At 38.0% G+C, this 15,831-nt stretch overlaps 1 protein-coding gene across 3 annotated transcripts in view; it reads right to left on the reverse strand.

Moving 5' to 3' along the window:
• Nucleotides 1-6,691: 6,691 nt before the first annotated feature.
• Nucleotides 6,692-15,831, reverse strand: part of il1rapl2 (interleukin 1 receptor accessory protein-like 2) — a 457,851-nt gene continuing 448,711 nt past the window's right edge. For all 3 annotated transcript variants that reach the window (XM_044205048.1, XM_044205049.1, XM_044205050.1), the window contains exons 13-18: nt 13,144-13,289; nt 12,928-13,005; nt 12,697-12,813; nt 10,683-10,805; nt 9,264-9,503; nt 6,692-8,796 (exon numbers count right to left, since the gene is read on the reverse strand). In XM_044205048.1, coding sequence (XP_044060983.1) covers nt 8,698-8,796; nt 9,264-9,503; nt 10,683-10,805; nt 12,697-12,813; nt 12,928-13,005; nt 13,144-13,289 — 803 coding nt within the window. In that variant the 3' untranslated portion in view covers nt 6,692-8,697. The remainder of the gene's footprint in view (nt 8,797-9,263; nt 9,504-10,682; nt 10,806-12,696; nt 12,814-12,927; nt 13,006-13,143; nt 13,290-15,831) is intronic.

Raw genomic sequence — 15,831 nt, forward strand, 5'->3', positions numbered from 1 at the left:
TTAGTGATTTTTCAGTGTTGCAACTTAGTAGTACAGGATTTATCTTTGTTTTTTTCTTGTTACACTCTAATATTAGCTTCATATAGAAAGACTTGAATTTTTACCTTGCTTTATTGACTGCTTTGACATCTGGACTGTTTGTGCAGCCTGTGTTTATTCCAAAACAGCCAATGTACCGACTGTGCAGATGTTAGCTTTAACCTAGCAACGTGTGAACGTATGTGTGGAGTGTGTCTGTGTGTGTCTCAGAATCCAACACAAACTCGGGCTCTATTTTCCTCCAGTCTCTTCTTTTTCCTCTCCTCTCTGTTCATATGTTAAGTAGATTTAGATCAATGTTGGGCAGTAACACATTACTTAATAACAGATTACCGTATTATACATGTGATTCCTTTTTTCAGTAACAAGTAATGTAAGGGCTTACAATTTGAAATTTGGTGAATACATTATAGTTACTAATCCCAGTAACACTTAGACACTTTGGGGGTTGGCTTGTTCGTTGTCTTACCGGGATTTTGATGGATGGTTATCAGTTTCCTCTCTGGGCATTCAGTTGACAGACTGATCCAGTACGTAATATTGGTGCAAGGACTGGAGGTGTGGGGAGGCATCGAGCCTTTACCAGAAAAGGAGTAATGTGCCTGCCTGTAACTCGAAAGTGGTCATATTTATATGTTGTGTGTTCTTAGCTGGCTTGCTAACGTTACCCACTGCTAAGCATTTGTTGGGTCTCTGTAAATAATATTATAAAGAGTACGGTCTAGACCTGCTCTATAGGAAAAGTGTAATGAGATAATTTCTGTTATGAATTGGTGCTATATAAATAAAATTGAATTAAGCCTAAATTCAGTATCTGGTTTAGAACTGAGGACTTCGACAGCTAGCTTACAGTTAGCCCTGCTAATGTTAAGCTAACTAGCTGGTCATTAAATACCTCCAAATAATGTCTAGTTTTCTACCTACATGTGTTAAATGCATAATATGTGGCGTGAGTATAAAGAATTAGGAGTTGTTTAGATGTGCTGAGTAATGATTATAATGTAACGAGTAATGTAACTTCTTACTTGCTGTTGAGTAATTAGTAAAGTTATATAATTAATCGATTACATTTTCAAATAACTTGCCCAACACCGTCCAAGATAAGCGAGAATATTTTGGTCAAGTGTCTTGTGTCTTTCCATCTGCTCTGTATGCAATCATGCGGCGTCTAAAATTTGTTTTGTGCGAACACACCATTTGAGAAAATCTCCTGTAGTCGTTGGCGCCGACTTGGTGTAAACACTGGGGGCAAAAAATGTAGGTAACGTTTGACGACGGCATGTTGTGAGGAGACTCTGCGTCGTCCAACCGAGTTTGGGCTGTTTTTATCGCTATAAAAGTGCACTAAGAAGCAACTTGTTAGCATTTATGTATAATTAGCTAATTATAAATCTCATTTAACTGGGTGCATATTAAACAGTCTATCTTGAAAAGAAACATTTTTATGGTAACAGCAACATGATGAAATAAAAAAATAAAATGCAGCATGTTAACAGTGGTGTGTTACTGCGGATGACTCCTCTAATTGACTATTCTTATTATCAGATAAACAGGGGAAAACAGCACAGATGCATTATTATGCAAGTATGGATTTTTCTTTGCCTGACACAGAGGCCAGTAAACATACTTACACTGCTAATTGAAGTAGTCATATAGTTGTACGATTGGTTTGACCATGAGCTTGTCTTCCATAAGTTCAGATGCCATGATATTTGGGGGCTTGAATTGTAGAAAATTAACACAGAAGTTGCCATCACGAGGACTAACATAAAAAAAAACCAACCATCGTCTAGCTCTTGTCCGTGGAGTCTTTTCACTGCCAAGACAAAAGGGAAAATGGACATCCTTAACTGCACATCAGAAGCACTCTACTATCCATTACTGGATTGGAACCAGAAAGCACTTTGCTAATATTGCCTCTTCCTTGCCCAGTGAGGTAGATGTTCCTCTTAGCTGGGATTTATGTGTAACTGTTCAGAGCAAAGGATGGAGTCTGCATTAAGATCTGCATCCATCAGAAACCACCACAACCACAAACGGCACTAGAATTACTGAAAGCACATTTGTAGAGCAAAGTGGGATGCGTGTTAACACATTGTACATATTGATGTGTTGCCTATTTTACTGAACATGCTTTACAAGCCTCTCTATAGACTGCGGACATATTCTATTTACTACGTAGCCCTCATGGTACATACTGCATACATCAATCAATCAACAGAATCAAGAGGCTCACAGACAGACTAAATGTGAAGGCCTGACAACTCTCAGCATTTAGCTCCAGATGGAAACAGACACTGAAATCATACACAAAACACTTTTTGTAAGAAGATACAAACCTTGCCCAAACCTCTGTGTTTTAAAATTTTTACATAGTTCCCTGTCTTCATTGATTGACATCATTAATGCTGCAATACTGTCATGTGCAGTAACTCACGGAAAGATTGCATCACTTGTTTCAAAGGAAACTTTAGGAGGTTGTCTGGCTTTATTTTTTTTGAGCATGTCACTGTGAATGCCCAGAATTTCCTGTTACAACACTTGGTTGAAGTCTACTGAGTCTGTGGGTGAGTCATCGATATACACTACGTGAGGTAGCGTCCATTTTAGAGTTGCTTTAACGTTATAAATGGTTTACATGGTGTGTAGTGTGCATTCACTTTTCATCCCCTGATTGTTGAGCATTAACACTGACCTCAACATTAACAGTGATCTCAATGTTAACACGTGATTAAAAACTACTGCTACTACTCTCTGTCATTACAACTATAATAACGCTGATCTCAGTGTAAAAACGCAGTAGCAACGGCCTGTTCCACATTTATTAACACTTACAGGAATAACTCTCACACAGTTCATGAGGCATAAATATTCTCATGTGAAATAAATCTGTCAGTAGATATATCAATATATACATTTAGCTCAAATATACTGGCAAAAACCCTATATTGTCTGAGAGTTCACATGAGACTAGCTACACAGATAATTAGCAAAACGTCAGGTTTAGGTCACTGTGAAAAAGCAGATATAGGTCCTTTTATGACATATATTTAGAGGAAATTACTTTGTACCTATGCAGTTATCTAAGCCAGAGATGTTTGCAAATAATACTGTTAAAATGAATCATTAGTAGTATTGATATTACTGTTGTGTTATGCTTTTCTGCTTTGGATACCAGGGAAAAAAAGATTTTGTTGATATTACAGCATTATCAGCTACAAAATATTTGCTGTTCTCTGTGAATACTTGACTAAACATTACAGTTGCATAGTTATAAATGATACATTCGTACACTGCTAATCAAGACATTAGCTCTAATGTTTGTGAAGAGTGCAGTTTCTACTGCAATCAATCGGATCATATTATTATAATATGTCTTATTATTATCACACATATTGCTTATGATATCTTATCTTTTTTAAGAACCACATTGAGCCTTGGACTTGTGTGATCCTTTAACGTCAATACATTTTAAATAAACTGAATTAAAATCTAGACTTACGATTTGGGAACAGAGTTCTCCGGCATTTTCGAAAGGAAGAGTTCTTTCAAAGCCGACTGTTCTGACAGCTACAGCAAGCTAACAGACAGACCACGGGTGAAAATGAAGATGTACACTGCATGTCTAACTCACTGTCTGCATTGTGGTTTGTGGTGGAGTGTGTTAGACAAATATACACCAGACCTTTGTTTCTGAGCAGAAAAAGAGCGCACACTGCTCTGAAAAAAAAAAACATGTGATGAGGCGCTTATCAGTAATACAGAATTGAAATATGAATGCTAGTGTTGGACATGCCTTACAATAACAAACTGAATGTGTTTTAAGTGGAAACATTATTCAACAGGAATTCTTAATGACTGAGTCAATATTGAAGCACCCTTCACACAACAACGCTCCCTCTGTTTCCTCTCTTTAAACTCTTTCTGTCTTTTTTATTGCAGTAGCAAGTATGGTCAACTGAATGTTCCTACTGTTTATTGTAGCTCAACTGAAACATTTTCTTCATTTTCAGTAAATGTGTTTTGATGTACATTTACACAGGCTTCAAAGCCCCATTCCCAAATTTCCTTGATCATCGAAATTACAGGTTCCAAACAATTCTTAAATGAACGCTGTTCATTAAATAAAGGCCATTGGAAATAAGGGTAAAAACACAAGATTACCTGTGCCTGTATGATAAGTCACATGGTAAAGTCCTCATTATTTCAACAATTTTAATTTAGTCAATGCACCAATGTCAATAAAATATTCTCCTCCCCTCATATGTCTTGTTGTTTCACTTCCTGAAGGCTTTTAATATGAAACAGACAGAGGAAGTGCTGAGTTTGTGTTAACACAGCAAGCAGAAGCAACAGCGAACTAACAGCAAACAGGAGCAAAAGGAAGAAACAGGGAGCCTTCTTGCACAATATCATAAAATATAGGAATAAATAATCGTTATAGATAAATACATTTTACTAGCCATGTTCTCTCTTTAGCACAGGTGAACAAATGTATTAGAAAATGACATCGCTCCCCTGCTGCAGCTGGAGATGAGTTAGAATAGAAAAAATAGAATATGTGTACTTCTCAAGAAATCTGAATTGGGCCACCCTTAAGTACCCACCTTGAACACAGTCTTTTCAAGAGCAAATGCAATTTTCGGATATTGCATCCAGGTGTAACAGACTCCAGATCTATGGCCAACCTAGTCATGTAGGACCCAGAACTCCAGTCCGTGCCCTTCCATGCGGAGGCAATTTCCTTGGCCCATTTGCCCCTTCTGTCTCTCTTTTTCTATTCACAAAACCTCCCACATGTGATCATTTTCATTTTATATCCCAAGTGCAACATTTTCTCTGACTGTGCACTATTTACCTTGTTGGCAGTGTGTAATACATTACATGAGGCAAGTATTACACAAAGTAGACCTACAGCACTTTTCAGGGTACAATACTCTGAGTGAGCACACTCTTTATTATTGTACTGTGTATTAATTGTCACAAAACAGCTTTCCTGTATGTTGAGTTTATCCTCTTTCACTTACTTAGAGCTGCATGGGAGCTGTCAGGACATTTTTTTATTTAACTTTAAGTAAAAGTCCGGTCTGGAAAGTCAACATTTTTTCTGTCCTGTCAAGTTTATTATTACGAGGATTTTGCTTAAATTCAAAGTCTTAAGTCTTTATTGTCTATTGTTAGTATACATTGTGGGATACTGTTTGTGAGTCCCTGTGCATTTTGCAGAGCCAGACCACAGACCAGACTGTCCTAATTTGTTTCGTCTGATGACGTGCCGAGTCCAACCTTTGCAATAACCATCTTGCAGTTTATTAATGTCAACTGAAACTGCTGATGGCTTTGACGCTTCAGCTGAATGGAAACCGATCCACCACAACCTAAATTTACTTTACCGTGGGAATGTACACTATATGCTAATGTTCCATAACATCTGTGAAGCCTGCAGCCATGAACCTTTGAACTCCGGTGACAGTTTCTGCTTATTTAAATGCTATTGAATGACTCAGAGACAAGCCATCAGTCCAGAAATACAACACCCACTAGAATGAATTTTTTTGTTTTTTTTATACAATTTTTCCTCATTGAATAGATTTGAATTGGAACCACTTATTTGATGAGTTCTATGAAAGCATTTAACTAGTGTAAATTCGTTGCCACCATGTTTCTATTTTATTTATTTATAATAATTTGGAAACCAATTTATTTATTTTTTTTATTTAAATTATTAAGTGTGATAGAGAATGGTATATGGTATACATACATAATCCTCTTTATCGCCTGTGGGACATAATTGGCCACAATTGTATAAGGTATACAATAAATAAAATCCAAAGCTATTTAAAAATCTTTTACATCCAGTAGGCGATTTGGGGATGGACTCGGTTCGTTTAGTTCCTGCATGAATGCGTGTACCTAATTTCATGGCAATCCATCCAGTAGTAATAGATAGTAGTAGAAATTTAACTCAAAACCACAAATGTCACCCTCATGGTAACCGTAGAAAGAAAGTCAGGATCACCAAATAAAGGTGGCCATGAATGGCTGTACCAAATTTTGTGCCAATCCATCTAGTAGATGTTGAGATATTTCACAGGATAAGAGAAATATTCTTATCCTAATATTTGACAGATATAGTGCAACCTTTTGGGAAATACACTACACACTACGCTTTCTTTCTGAGAGTTAGATTAGAAGATTGATACCACTCATGTCTGTGCGTTAAGTAGGAGCTAGCGCTGGGAGGCGATTAGCCTAGCTTAGCAAAAGGCTGGAAATGGTTACAGCTTATAACTCCCTCTAAAACCACAAATTGCCATTTCTGGCATGTGTTAATTAGTTTTAGAGGAGTTGGTAGCCATATTTTTGAGCTTTGGAGACAACCAGGCAAGCTATTTCTCCTGCTTTTTGTCTCTATGCTAAGGTAAGCTAATTGCCTCCCAGCTCTAGCTCAGTACTTAACGCACAGGTTTTACAATCCACCAATACAATTATTTGGAAATCCAATTGACTGTGGGAGAAGAGGAAGTGGGCTTGAAGTCATGAATAAATATTAAGTCTGGTTAAATAAGAAACAGAAGATGAAAACAGACAAGGCGAAAGTGGGGAAGAAGCAGAGGAAAGAAGAAATAATAGTTGCATCAGACAACAGGCATCCAAAATGTATAAAACAACTCATATCATTTTTATTTGCTCAGTTAAATTATTTCAACCAATATATCCAAAGAATAGTCAAATGAAATGAGCAGAAATCAAAAGACAACCACTATACTGCATATTGCCATCGAATATAACAACTCAAATAATGTGTAAATTCAAAACATTATTCACTTTGCTTAAATATTATGGTAATAATCTTGGTTTCTTAAAGCTCACAAAGAAGAGTGTCTGGTTCAGCTTGGAGTCTAGCTTTGTATGCAGTGAAGCCCCCTTTGGCTGACTGGTAGTGGTCTCTTTTCCAGAGTAACAGGTTCAAAACATCAGTCCGTTACAGGGTTGTACTGCCATGAGCATCCATCCCTCCATCCATCCATCCACTGATGAAAAGAGGGCTCTCGATCTCACACACTTAATGTGGGTGTTAACAGAAATTGTAGGGAAGAAATCACTGTCATGTATAGGCCTATTCATAAGTTATGAAAGCTGTACAGAGATTATTGTCACAAACAAACATTAAAAACAAAACCTGGCAAAAAACTCTCACCAACCTTCTAGAAGGATAAATCTCTTAAATAAAGCAGAAGAAAATAAATAAATAATAAAAATGTTTTTGGAGGGACACCTCCTTTTTTCCCTTTGTCAGTTTTTATCATTACTTCATGGCCGGACAGAAAACAAATATACTGTATCAACATAAGACGTTTATTCTCCTCCATATTAAAAGAGACTGCGAGAAATGATTGTGTCATTTACTCTTTTATCTATGTTTATTTGATTATTCTTTTTTAACTAAATGGGTGGTCATGCAAATAGAAAAAGCCAAGTCCTTTATGCTTTTAGCTTGGTGGTAAAAGTTGGTTGTGACCTCTTGGCCAGTTCACCTCTTGATGAGTTGACTAGTTGCTGATTACTGGGTCACAAGGTGATGAGCTGGCTGGTTTGCAGTCTCATGGTGCCTTTTAGCATCCTCCTAGCTCAGGAAGTTACTAGCCTTTTAGTCAGCTAGTTTTAACAACAAGCTATGTTTCCATATACATCAGCTAACTGTGCTTTCTCAGTAATTGCTTTGCGCATCACTTCATATCTTGATGTTCTTGCTGGAATCCATTTCTTTTAAGTCAACCATTTTAGCTTCTGAGAACCAAACCAGGAATTGTATTTCAAGAGGTTGACTTGTTGTTTTAAGGTGGACTGGTATTCCAAAATCATTGCTTGAAGTCTGCCTTGTTTACTGACAAGCCACCTAGTCAACAGGTAGATCGATATGCTGAGAACTCAGCTAGGTAGAAGATCGACTGACTATCCAAGATTACGCTACTTTTGTTTTTCAGTCGACTGAAATTTCCGAGTAGTTAAGCAGCTGACAAATCAACTGGTTTTCCGGGTACACAGCTGGTGTGCACGCAGACTGCGATTACAAGATACTGGCTTTTTTTTGTGCTCTGAGGTCCAACTTGGTAGGTTGTTCGACAAATGGAGTACTCCTGTCTGTGGATACCTACTCATTGTCTAAGTATCCTGGAGCTTTTCATTGACTTTTCCAGTTCATTACATCCACATGTCCATACCTGTCTACAAACTCTCTGCACCAGTCAAATGCGTATGACCAGTCATGATGTATAATAGTGCTCCTTTCCAATGGTCAGCTTACATATCAGTCTGTATCAGTCTGTAACCAGTTAGTGGGTCCAAAACCAGCGTACAATCAGTTTTATAATGTGAATCAATACGTCTGTAAGCAGTCTGCGACCAGTATACCTAACCACTGTGAATCCAAGGCTTATACAGTCTTTAAGCAGTCCTTTGTTCACAGCATGGGGTGACGTGGCCCAAAACTAGTCTGCAAGAAGTCCGTCAGCAGTCCCTCATGAAAACCAAGGCTGTACACAGTCCAAAAACCCAATCAGAATCAGTCGACCAACCATTCTACCCCATGTCCAAAGCCAGTGTAAAAGCAGTCTGTAAACCGGTCTGTAATCCAGTACCAGTTGAGCAGTCCGTCTACCAGATGTCAGAGCTTAGTTCTCTGCTGGTGAGCGGTACGAAGGTGCTGTTCAGGTGGAGTTCTGGCTTCTTCCCAAGCGTACTGCTCTGAGGCACCTGGATAAAAAACACAGCACAACAGTTAGTAGCAGGAATCACCCCCACACCACAACTCCTAGCAAAAGTCTACAATTATAAAGAGTAAACAGGGGCTACATTCTACAGTATATACAGTACTACTGCATGCCAATAGTGCACCATGCCTCATATATGACAACTATACTGCATATGAGAGCTATTTCCCAGTCTGTTGAAATAAATTAATTTTATAGGTTGGATAATATGAAGATACTATTTTCTTTCTACATTTCCTTTTATCCAAACAGACCTCTTGTTCCCCAGTGAACTGCTCTGAACCCCTGGGGAGAAAAGAGGGGTTTTATTTTTAATGTGATAAAACTCTGAGTACATGCACATAAACAACAGCATGGAAATTCAAGAAAAGGATACACTGTGTAGATGTTGGATGCTAGAAACTAACTAGGAACTGCAACAAAAAAAAGTGGTCCTGTCTTTTCTCCCACCTGTCCATTCAGCAGTGTCATAGGGATATTGCAATAGACGTGGCGCCCCCCAGGACCCAGAGTGGAAAACTGCACGGTGGAGGGAGGTGGGAGCGGAGGCGACAGGGAGGAAGGCTGTGGGGGAAGCTGGAACTCGTAGCTGCGACAGAAATGCCTCATTTGGGCTGCTGTAGCAGTGTGACTGCCTCCCAGCGGCAAGGTCATCTGGTTGTAGTCGGGGATCTCTGTCGCCAAGGCAACCTGTGGCAAGAAAACATGACTTTCTGTTAAGTTTTATCATCGAAACTATTATTCCAAGAGGCAATTAAACCATAAGTTCTTAATGCTGACATTCTGAAGAGATTCCTGGATGAACTGTGAAAACAAGCAACGGCAAAAACATGAACTCTGTAAAAGGTTAAAAATAAATGAAGCTGGAACTTCACCTCTTTTTCTGTAAAGACCTAAAGTGAGAAGGACAGTGTTATCTTTAGATCCAGTCTGTGAAAATAATAGCTAGTTTTAACCACCATAAACAAACGTCACAGTTCAATCTGGATCTTTTAAATGTAGTGTCAGGCGGAGGCAGAAATACAGGCAGTGCTAGTTTAGCTGAACTAGGACCTGTTGTCTAATGGGGCCAAAGCACTTTAAATAGGCTAACTCATGTGAAACATTGTTAGCATTAGAATTACATGCCTCTAGCCTGCATAAATGCTATTACATTTTCCTTTCTGTTCATTATCGGATACACAGTAGGGGATTTGGCTTTTTTTGTTGGGAAGGGGATGTTTTCAGAATCACCACCAACCTGTTAAAATTTGCTGTGTGACTCAAGTCGGTGCTTGACTAGCATGTAATTTTAAATGTGAAATGAATTATTTATTAGCAATCTATCTCCATCCCTATGGAGAAATTAAATTACATTATTATCATATTCTTAAAATATTCCAGTAGTTTTTGTCTGTGCCTGCCACACACAGTATGACAAATTTTCTGGACCAGTAAGGAAATTAAGTTATTTTAGTTTTAAAAAAGTGCGTTTTGTTATTGATTACAGCTCTAGGTCTATGACCTGTGGCCTAACACACACCTGCTGCACACACAACGGGGAAACATATCTTTAAAACAAACAAACAAACAAAAAATGCTCATGGTTTACAGCTTCAAAATGGGTTAATTACAATATTGAGTAGACAATATAAGTTAGTCTCATTTTATGTTATGTTGTGTTGTGAAAGCCTATAAAATCTAAGATTTGGTCTGTAGTACTGTGTGTGTGCATGTGTGCATCTGTGTGTGTGTTAGCATGACTGTGCACGCATCTTGCATGTAGAAAATCTTGCATTGGGGCTCGTCATTACTACCTGACACCACTGGTTTCAGAAACACCAAGCCTAAATTACATCAGTTTGACGTAATACACATGCAACAGCTGACCTGATGATGTCCATGTCGACTCTCATTCGGGGGCCCCAAGGAGGCGGAGGTTGTTGTCATGGCAATGGTGGAGACAGTGGTCTGTAGGTCACCAAAGAGGCCCTGTTCACCGGAGTCCATCACCTGTTACCATAGAAACACAATTATACAGCTTTCACTGTGCAGATTTATACAAATGTTTGAATAGTCAAGGAGATATTATGATAATGTAGAAACTAACACAGTGATAGGAAAATTATTGGAGTACATGTTAAAAGATTAGACTAGTGACATTCTGTGTTTTTCTTATTAACAACAAATCCCTTGAAAAGACCAAAACCAACAATGAATTCATCCTACTAACAACTACTGTCTTTGTAGCTAAAGCCTGATATATCTTATTCCTGTGTCATAGCGCTCCATTGTTGTTCAAAAACTATTAAAAACACATCAGTAAGCCACACTGTTGCACTCATACATCGTCCTGCTGCTGTAAATACTTACTAGAGAACTAAATGAGTATTAATCCGCGGCTGAAAATAGTCCCTAATAAAAACACTATTTACTCTTGTTTGAGTATCATTTGCTAAATCCTACAGTGGCTAGCATTCTTAGGAAATTATTTAGACTTTATAAAAATTATAAAATAGAACTATACATTTTTGAAGGCTTGGGGCTGCGTACCACAGACAGGATATGGAAAGTCTACAACTAATGAGAGACAGACTGACACATTGTTCCTTTGAGATTTGTTGACAGTAAGAAAAATATAGAATAACCTTATAGCCTTATCCTTTAAGTGAATTAAGTTAATTTGGGGTAGGTTCAAAAACCCATATGCAGGATTTTATTAGAATACCATATGTAGTATTTCTTTCACATTTCACTTAAAGTGCAACAATTGCCACACATCTTACGGCACACCTGAAATCAGTACAGGTTATATGTGTATAGTATTTGTATAAAAATAACGAATAATATTGAGTGATATGACTAAAGGCTCAGTCGCTGACTACTAGAAAATACAAAAAGGGTGAAATCATAGCTTGTGTTTGTTTCCTTTGGTCTGAACCATTTTGCTGAAGTTCACTTTGTTGCATTTATGTATTTGGTTCATTTAGGTTGACAATATCCAATTCCAAGTGAACTAGGACAAGTAAACAAAAGTCACAAGGATTCAGGCAGTCCATAAAATGTCATCCTCTTAGGTTGGAGATGTTGCTGGTGAGGGGTCAAAACACACCTGATTCCCATCAGTGTATGTTGCTGAGCATGTCGGCTGGCTTGAATTCTTCAGCGTTCTTATGCAATTCTTCAAGAAGGTAGGAAGTGTGTGAAACGGCTCTGTTTTATGTGTGGTGGTTTTTTGCCACTATTTAGGTTTGAATGGCACTGTTCTCATCTGGCCCAATGAACAAAACAAAAGGAGTAAACATTACAAAGTTTAATTGAAGGACATTAAGATAATACTATCCCATCTTTTGCAGCTATATAGTTCACTCTGTATTTGTTTCTCAATGATTATTCTCCAGTACCAAGCAGCAGGAGAACATCTCTTTGCTAATCAGGGCAAACACCACCTGAGGTGTTAACACATGGTAAACATGTACACATTTTCCCCCATTGTGATTCCAATTTTCATACATTACCTGTATTTAGCAGACATTTCAAAGGCCATCTGTTTGTTGTGAATATATGCACCCCAGGGGAGCATAAGTAAATATGCAGACTAGATTTCCACAGCAATTTTTTGTAGGCTCCTGTACATGCCATGGAGATAGTGTTTTTCTGACTTTACACCTGTAGCTATACACTACATGTTTGCTCCATGACTAGAAGGAAAAGGGCTTCAGTAGGCTATTCTTTAAGACGGGTTGGGCTTAGCAAAAAAAGACTACTTGCACTATATACTATACTATAGTATTACTTTTGGTAGCTAATGTAAAGGTTTGTGGTTTTGCTCATACAAACAGTGCCAGTGTGTACATGATTGTGAAAAACCGCAAAACATATACATAAACAATACGCAGTATACCTGGCGCCTGGACAGCATCTCTCTGCGTTTAGCAGGCATCTCGTAGACCACCTGTTTCCAAAACTTAGATGACAGCTCATTGCTCTTAGGACCCCTCCACTTGATGATGGATAAGACCTGAGGAGAAGAGATTTCTGAGTTGTCTTATTTTAGTCTCCTGGTGTCTAATGGCACCCTTCACGTCACACCCTTCTTCCCTGCCTCCCTCTATTCATCCCTCTCTCTGTATACCTTGATTGTATGCTTAAGTGCTTCCACCTCTTGGTAGTTGATGACATTCTTCAGGTCTGCACATTCTATCATGATCACCTGAACACAGAAACATACAGGTAAGGTATTTGAAAAGGAAGAAATCTCTAAGTAGAGCAACTCTTCAAGCAACTCACTCAACTTAGAAAAGTTGCCTATCTCTCAGATTGTATGTCCTGTTTACTTCCCAAATCATACCTTGATCTCCCCAGTAACCAGCATGGAGTGGAGGCGTGTCTCTATCTGGAAGATGCTCCACCCTCTTTTGGCGACAAACTCTGGAGTCAAAACGATGATCAAGCGTCTGCTCTGTTCCACGCTACGAGCCAAGTCCTCAATGTAGGCTGTGAGAGAGAGACGTGGAGATAAAGTTTAAGCTAAAAAGAGCAAGAAGAGAGTTACAGAGGGATGTCATTTAGAATGAAGTGAAGATCAAAATGTGGTTGCAATGAACTTGTTAGAAATAAATATAAAATAAACAGTTTCAACCAGAATATATGTAAAGTGAATGTGTTCTCATTATTGTCATTATTTTGTCATTATACCTTACACCAAGTGTAAAAGAAAAATGTACAAATAGTGTAAATGTCGATGACAAGTTTTTGTATCTTATTCTTTACATAGGCATAGCTGTAAAAAAATTACTGTGGCAAGATGAAACAGGATTGACAAAAAAAGGAAGGTAACAAAGTGAGCTTCTGCTCTTAATACTGTCACTTGAAGGAATGGTTTAAAATTGTGGGAAATATGCTAACTACAGCTTTCTGAAGTGTCATCACAGTGAAGGTACCCAGTTTGGTACCTTGTGTAAATAAGACAGCTTTAGTGTTGTTGCTAGTAGAGCTTTAGCTCGGTATTGAATGCACAGATATCAGGTTGATATCAATCTTCTCATCTCACTTGAGAAGATCACGGAAAAAAGCAAAGAAGCACATGTCTCGAAAATGTTGAAACTATTTTTTAACATTTGCGTAGTCCAAAAATCTCTTTTTGGACAACTTTCTGTGATATACAAGATCCACTAAAATGCGCTAAATAAATGAACATATCTAAAATAAATTCCTAGAGCCAATATTAGAACAGCTTGACTTTGTGGCTTTTTAAAGAAATAGCTCAACATTTTGGGAAATTTGATAATTCATATTAATTAGTACACATTAGAGGTGCTTGTAGGCATATTTAGAGAGCCAGGCTAGCTTGTTTCCCATTGTTTTTTCAATATTTATGCTAAGCTAGGCTAATCGCCTGAGGTATGGTACAGTATGAGAGTGGTGTCAATCTCTTCATCTGATTTGGAAAGAAAGCGAAAAAATATATTTATCAAAATGTTGAACTGTTCCTTTAGTTGTGCATGTGTTTCTCAAAAATAACAAGAAAATATAAGAGTTAGAGAAAAGTGTTTTATTTATTGTTGATTACAGGAAAAGAAACAAGAGCTTCCAAAGGCAGAACATTTTTTTATTTAACATTAGTATGCAGGGAAAACCTCCCTATAGAGTATCTGCCTTCTTTTAGTCGGCAGCATCCTTCAACTCATTTTGTTCATAAATGACTGGAATGACTGACAGGAGTATATAGTAGAGTTACAGAAATGCTTCTGCAAGAGTTTTGGCTCTGACACAGCGCATCCTCACTGTGGTGCTCTTGCCTCATGCCAGGCCCAGTATAAACTTATCTTCCCAAACTGTCCCATTTCCAGTTATTTGTTTGTGACATCTCAATGTTTTTCGGAACGTGCGTCACTGAAATTGCTCATTATTTTTGAAATTTGTGGTTACGGAAAACGTCTGAAAACTGTGTGTTCTGTAAACAACAGATCCCCCTCTCTCTGTATGTCTCTCTCCTTCACCATCTCTTCACTTGCTCACTAAATTAATGACAGAGACTCTCCAGCAACACATTGCAATTTCACGCTCAATTTGAGGGGCACAAATAGTACAGAACATCCCAAAATTCAGTCCCTTTCTTTCTCTTCTTTGGTTTGCTTTTCCATCTCTCTCTTTATCTTTCTCTCTCTTTTCTTCACACTTAACCTTCCCCTTCCTTTTCCTGCCCTTCACTTCCTACTCCCGCTCTCTATTTTTGAGGATTATGTAAATCAATTAATGAAATAACACAAACCAATGACCCCGTCCCCGCCTCTTTCTGTTCCCGTTGTTTATTTCTCGCTCTCTTGTTAATTTCGGAGGGCTAATGGAGTGGATAATTGAATGGTGTATTTTAGGTTGCATCATCGTGTTGCTCTGTCAATGGCTTTGGTAAGCAGGAAAAAGGCACCTCTCTCTGTCTCTGTGATTGACTCATTCAGTGTATTTTTCACACTACGTAACCTTGAGTTCATATGCAGCTCAGACAGAGTTATGTGTGTAGTTATGCACAGTGAACATTTGTTTTTAGGATGTTTTCAGGGCACAGAGAGAAAGCCTAATTTTTGGAGGAAATATGACTTTTTCATTTGTTGTCAGGATGCGGTGTTTGTGTTTGTCTTGAGTGTGTGTTGGGAGGAGGCATAATTTTGGCTAAGGGCAGACTATGTAGAGCATGGTGATGAGTTAAGAACCATATTTAAGTAAATTTATTTATGTATTTTAGGAGGAAATGTTAAATAATGCAAAGAACACACATTTGTATGTCTAATGTAGTTTGTCTAGCCACATTATGAAATTATTTTAGCGACTACATTCTTTTTTAGGAAGTTTTTTAGACAAGTTGAAATGTGATTTTGGTAACAAAATGCTAATACACAGAGGATAATGGCTCAATATTTTATTCCATGCATTAGTTTGACACTTCACTTGAATTAACCAGGTGCTTCAGAGACTACTGAATGTGTTTTTCAATATTTAAAGCAATGAGCAGGTATATTCCATATTCAGCCCCCTGAAG

Source organism: Siniperca chuatsi, linkage group LG8 (assembly GCF_020085105.1).
Source record: "Siniperca chuatsi isolate FFG_IHB_CAS linkage group LG8, ASM2008510v1, whole genome shotgun sequence".
Classification (NCBI taxonomy): Eukaryota; Metazoa; Chordata; class Actinopteri; order Centrarchiformes; family Sinipercidae; genus Siniperca; species Siniperca chuatsi.